The sequence below is a fragment of the Stylophora pistillata genome, chromosome 1 (assembly GCF_964205215.1).
Source record: "Stylophora pistillata chromosome 1, jaStyPist1.2, whole genome shotgun sequence".
NCBI classification, from domain to species: domain Eukaryota; kingdom Metazoa; phylum Cnidaria; class Anthozoa; order Scleractinia; family Pocilloporidae; genus Stylophora; species Stylophora pistillata.
In genome coordinates this window covers 59,716,613-59,722,410 of record NC_142519.1, presented here as the reverse complement: position 1 = coordinate 59,722,410, position 5,798 = coordinate 59,716,613, and the positions used below count along the sequence as shown (strand labels likewise).

At 37.9% G+C, this 5,798-nt stretch overlaps 1 protein-coding gene and 1 long non-coding RNA gene across 2 annotated transcripts in view; both read right to left on the bottom strand.

The window, feature by feature from the left end:
- Window positions 1-1,646: 1,646 nt before the first annotated feature.
- LOC148743479 (uncharacterized) lies at window positions 1,647-3,013 on the bottom strand. The gene is made up of 3 exons (XR_015988501.1): window positions 2,942-3,013; window positions 2,549-2,620; window positions 1,647-1,731 (listed from the first exon to the last, which is right to left on the bottom strand). It is a non-coding gene; the product is annotated as an uncharacterized LOC148743479 (long non-coding RNA).
- Window positions 3,014-3,211: 198 nt separating this feature from the next.
- Window positions 3,212-5,798, bottom strand: part of LOC148743477 (uncharacterized) — an 11,875-nt gene continuing 9,288 nt past the window's right edge. Inside the window, exons 8-13 of the mRNA XM_088751323.1 lie at window positions 5,556-5,610; window positions 5,143-5,177; window positions 4,898-4,969; window positions 3,951-4,022; window positions 3,732-3,803; window positions 3,212-3,287 (exon numbers count right to left, since the gene is read on the bottom strand). Of these exons, the coding sequence (XP_088607449.1) occupies window positions 3,212-3,287; window positions 3,732-3,803; window positions 3,951-4,022; window positions 4,898-4,969; window positions 5,143-5,177; window positions 5,556-5,610 (382 nt within the window). The remainder of the gene's footprint in view (window positions 3,288-3,731; window positions 3,804-3,950; window positions 4,023-4,897; window positions 4,970-5,142; window positions 5,178-5,555; window positions 5,611-5,798) is intronic.

The following is a 5,798-nucleotide window of genomic DNA, read 5'->3' as shown; positions in this document are numbered from 1 at the left end:
AGTTGCCTACAAGCATATACAGGTCAGTGAGTTGAACGTCTTGCTTTGCTCTTCTTTATTATTTTCTTGTGGTTGGACATTTAAGATTTTGTTTTCAATCAGAAAAATAAGAAATTGTGACAATCGTTGAAAAGCAGAGCAAAGTGTACACGTCAGCAAAGGACGCTGCATAAGATAGAGATTAGAAATTGGACCATCGACATGGATTGATCGGTGGCTTCAATCATTCAAAAGAGACCCAATTTCACGCTGTAAACCAGGTACGTCCTGTACAGAATTTTGAATACTTAACGGATCGACAGCGGTTTAGCGTGGTCTGTACTCTTATCGACAACGATATTCGTCATCACAGTGGTCAAAATCCTCTCGGAATCCGCAACAAATTTTGTCCAAGGTACGATGACGAATATCGTTGTCGATAAGAGTACAGACCACGCTAAACCACTGTCGTTTCGTTTTTACCGCAATATGGACGTCAGTATTGACGAGCTGATCAATGCATTACGTGACACGTCTTGCTTGACTACGGCAAACTGGCCAATCAGATTGCGACATTACTACCAACTGTGCTTAAAAAAACTACATAGTCGGTATGTGAAGTTTACATTCAAAGATCATCTGAAATCAGTTTAAAGGCCTTTTCAAGTAAATTGATGGTTAACCAGGCTCTATCCTCAAGGTGGATGACTGCCGACAAATTCCACATTCTCGTTAAGGATCAACTGGTTATTGTCTAAGACTTTCTGCGCGATAAATATTCAAAGGTTCTACACTTACAGAATCTGAATCTTGACTAAAGTAGTAAATAATTCACCACTCAATTTCTTGATTTTGTTGTTTTTTAACGTCCTACAAGAGTTTAAAAACGTTGCTTTAGGGTAGCAAGACAATGGAGAAAAAACTGCTCGAAATTTTTAAATTTTGATAGACTAGACGACTAGATGGTAAGTATAGTACACGTCTATTGAGAATAGTGCAATGAACATGGTGAAGTCTTTCGCAGTCGTTAAAACATATCTCTTAGGGTTCTCGCTTTCTCGCATATAGTGAACATAAAAGTAAGGTTCGTCACTCACGATTATGGGCTTGCTTATTAGGTAATTAAATCTCTTCGAAACTTGTGATGCAATGCGATTGCGCAGTAGTAAACGCTGCAAGGGATTCTTACGCAAAACGCGAAGTAGAATATTTCATGTATGAAAGGTTCGTATTTTCTGTCTTTCAGAAATGTGTTGCTTTCAGTAAGATATAGACTGAGATTATTCCATATAAAGTGCGCACAAACGATTTTTATTCGCGAGTTGTAAGGTATCAAAAAACAATCGAACAAGTAAGCGCAGCGAACGAGGTGGGTAGTACGGAACCTGAAATTTGTCACCTGAGAGGGAAAACCTTCAAAGACGATCACATTTCGCCCTCTCTCCGCCTCCCCTTTCCACGTTGGCAACCCAGAATACCTCACGTTTGCAAATGAAACAAATTCACCGATAAAAGTTAGAAAGTTGAATTTGAAAATTCCAGTCTATTGAAAACCCTCCCACCCTATTCCATTACCTTCATGGTTCACTAGCCTACCACGCGTGAGTTATATAGCAATACTTGTCACATCGCGCGTCAATAAAATAAGCACAAGCATAGGTATAGATATTGTTTACTTACAGTACGGCCAACTCTGTGTTGTTGTGGAAGACTTCAGGTGGTAGCTCCTCTATTTGGTTTGTATACAAGTCCCTAAAAGGAGGACACATCCTGCACTGAGGTTGAACAGTTAACCTCCTCTCTATTGTTGTTGTATATTTTCTCAAGATTATTACTGTAATAGTCATCTAAAAACGGGTGCTCTCATGCATGTAAAAACGGATATACTTTTCACTCACAGCCTTTTCAGCTTGACCAACTGAGAAAAGGAGTCACCTCGCAATTTTTTAAATATAAACTAGTGAGCAGAAATTCTGCGGACAGTAGTCGTAAAACTTCTTTATTCTCCAACGCGTTCCGTCTAACTGTCGTAGATTTCTTCAGGGAGTTTTACAAGCATAACTAAACGCCTGTAAAAACGCCTTTAAACGCCACTAAAACCGTTGTCCCCAAAATATTTTTGCCACCTAACCTTACGCGTTTTAAAATTTTTCACAAAACTTTGCCTGTTCCTGTTGGTAAGTCCGGCCAAGCCTCTATGGTCATTGGCCCCCGTAACTTTGGCTTATAAACACAGGCGTTTAGTTGTACTTGTAAAACTCCCTGAAGAAATCTACGACAGTCTACGACAATCTACGAAGAAGTCTATGACTACGACACTTGGAGTAGGAGAATAAAGAAGGATCAACTAGTTACTATCTGTAATATATCGCGTTACACAGCTTTATAATTACCACTGTAAGGACAATTCCCAGTAATCAATCGTGTTGTAAATCTACTTTCTTAAGTAAAAGTAGAATAACAAATCACGGAGTACTGTGTGGTAAATATACTATCTTGATCATCTAATAAACACTCTACATTGTCCAAGACCTGATCAGCGATAGATATTCAAAGGTTCTCCACTTACAGCCTCTGCAGCTTGACTAATGGAGTAAATAAATCGCCACGCAACTTTGTGATCTTGTTTTTGTTTAACCATCTATCGGTGGATAACAAGATAAAGCAGTCAAAGCATGTACAACTGCTCTCAGTTTTCAAATTTAAATAACGAACCAAGACTAGGGAAATAGAGCGTCATAGAGGGTAAATATAACTATAGTACGCTTTTTTTTTGTCAGTCGCTAACAAATATCTATTGTGGTTTTCGCGATGGTGAACACAAAAGTAATGTTCCCTCACTCACGACGACTATGGTTTCGTTAACCAGTATTTCGATTATTTTATAATTAATAACGGTAACGATCATGACAGTAAAAAAAAAATTGGTAAAAATCGAGCACAAACTTGTTAACCGCCTTACAATTTGACCAATTCAGTGTTGTAGTTGAAGATTCCTGATGGTAGCTCCTCTATCTGATTCTCTTTTAGGGTCCTATAAAAATGATACATAATGAATTTTTGGGTGGAACTTTTTAAACGTCCGTTAATTATCGGCATTTCTTCAAATCTTGAGGAAATCCAGTCAGTCCCGTACTAGGTTTGCGATCGTTAACTTTTTTAATTTTATTTTCTGTAAGAAATGGTACGGTCTGAAACACAAAATGGCTGATATAAGAGTACCAATTTTCACTTACAGCCATTGCAGCTCCATTAACTGAGAAAACAAATCACCACTCAACTTCTTGATCTTATTACCGTCTAACCATCTGTAAATGTTGAAAAATTTGTCTTACCATCATATAGGAAAATGCGACTGCTAAACTGGTAAAACTAGAGAACGAGGTGGGTAGTACGGAACCTGAAAGTTGTCACCTGAGAGGGAAAACCTTAAGAGACTATCACATTTCGCCCTCTCTCTCTGCCTCCCCTTTCCACGTTGGCAACCCAGAATACTTCGCATTTGCAAATGAAACAAATTCACCGATAAAAATTGGAAAATGGAATTTGAAAATTCCAGTATATTGTCATTTATGAAGATGGAAGGATGCTCTACTCCTCTCTGTCAATATTGCCGATCTGAAAACCCTCCAACCCTATTCCATTACCTACATGGTTCACTAACCTACCATGCATGAGTTACGTAGCAATTTTTGTCACATCGCGCGTCAATAAAATAAGCACAAGCATAGGTATAATCCTTAGTTACTTACAGTTTCACCAACTCTGTGTTGTTGTGGAAAACTTCAGATGGTAGCTCTTCTATTTGGTTTGTACCCAAGTCCCTAAAAGGAGGATATACCAGGCATTGAAGTGAAACTTTTAGCTTCCTGTGAATTTTTGTTGTATATTTTCTTAAGATGACTTCAAAAATAGTCAGCTAAAAATGGGTGTTCTTATCCATATAAAATCGGGATATACTTTTCACTCACAGCTTTTTCAGTTTGAGCAACTGAGAAAAGGAGTCACCTCGCAACTTCTTGATCTTGTTATTACGTAACCATCTGGAAGTGTTGAAACTTTGTCTCATAAGAAATTATCAGTGTTCTATTAATAAACAGAGGGAAGAGGTGGGAACTACAGAGCCGTAACATTGGGATCTGAGAGAGAAGACTTGCATGTACGTCTTTCTTTTGTGTTCTCCCTTTCTGTCAAATTTGCTAAGAACGTAGAAACGCTGGAACATTCGCGTAGTTTGGAAGTCTTAGCTCGCCGTAATCCCCTAAATTCTCTTTTAGTGAGTAATTTTCAGTTTATCATAGACCACTTCATTAAGTTAGAGAATTTTGACGAAATGCTTCTCAAAAGGAACCGAATGATTTAGGGCTGTAGTAACGGTAAGCTCTTTCATGAACCGATCAACTTTTTAGCGAATAGATAGCGGAGAAAAGAGAGAGACTTTGACGGAAATATTTTTATTAGCGTAATGATAAAGGCGATTAGAAGGCTTCCAAACAAACTTTGAAACATTTTCTCTTTATAAGTATCGATCATGATCTGGCAACTGACAGTTACAGAGTTTTCTGTAGTGCACTGTTTGGTAGAAATGCCTACATTCGAGTAACTTGTCTTAAGTGTGTATTTGCAGAAGGCCTCAAAACTTTGCTTAACGATTTATAACGGACAAATTGTTTAGGAAAATTAGGATTTTAAATGAAAGAAATTTCCAGTGATCAACTGTAAACACCTCGCGTTTTAACTTTCTGAGTTACTTTTGTGGAGAATAATTAAATTATAAACGGCCACAAATTGAAATACTCGGAAAGTCCGTACTGCTGGAGCGCGCTTAATAAGCCAATACGATTCGAGGATTAAGGATGCTGGACAACTGAGATGCCTGGAAAAAAAATAATGGTTATTCAAAACTTTGGTGACTTACAAGTGGTTCAGCTCCGTGTTATTGTTGAAGACTCCAGGTGGCAGCTCCTCTATCTGATTGTTCTGTAGATCTCTACGAGTATATACAGGTTAGTGAGTTTAACGTGTTGCTTTCCTGTTGTTTGTTTCTTTGTGTAGTTGGAAATGTTAGTTTTTTGCTTTCCATCGGAGTTACTTTTTGGGGAGGATTATCAAATTACAAACGGCTTTTAGGCAACAGATTGCAATACTCGGAGCATTCCGTACCCTGGGTCTGAATGGGAGAATCCGGACCGCTGGAGCTCGTGGAATAAGCCAATAAGATTCGAGGATTAAGGATTCTGGACCGCTGAGATACTTAGAAAAAAAATAATGGTTATTCAAAACTTTGATGGCTTACAAGTAATTTAACTCCGTGTTTTTTTTGAAGACCCCAGGTGGTAGCTCCTGTATCTGATTGTTCTGTAGATCTCTACGAGTATATACAGGTTAGTGAGTTTAACGTGTTGCCTTCCTGTTGTTTCTTTCTTTGTGTAGTTGGAAATGAACGCTCCTCTATCTGGTTCTCCTTTAGGTTCGTATAAAAATGATACCTAATGAGTTTTTACTTGGAACTTTTTAAACGTCCGTTAATTATCACCGTTTTTTCAAATCTTGAGGAAATTAATTCAATCCCGTACTAGGTTTCCGGTAGTTAACTTTTTTAATTCTATTTTCTGTAAGAAATGGTACGTTCTGAAACATAAAATGGCTGATATAAGAGCATGAATTTTCACTTACAGCCACTGCAGCTCCATTAACTGAGAAAACAAATCACCACTCAACTTCTTGATCTTATTACCGTCTAACCATCTGTAAATGTTAAAAACTTTGTCTTACCATCATATAGGAAAATGCGACTGCTAAACTGGTAAAACTAGAGA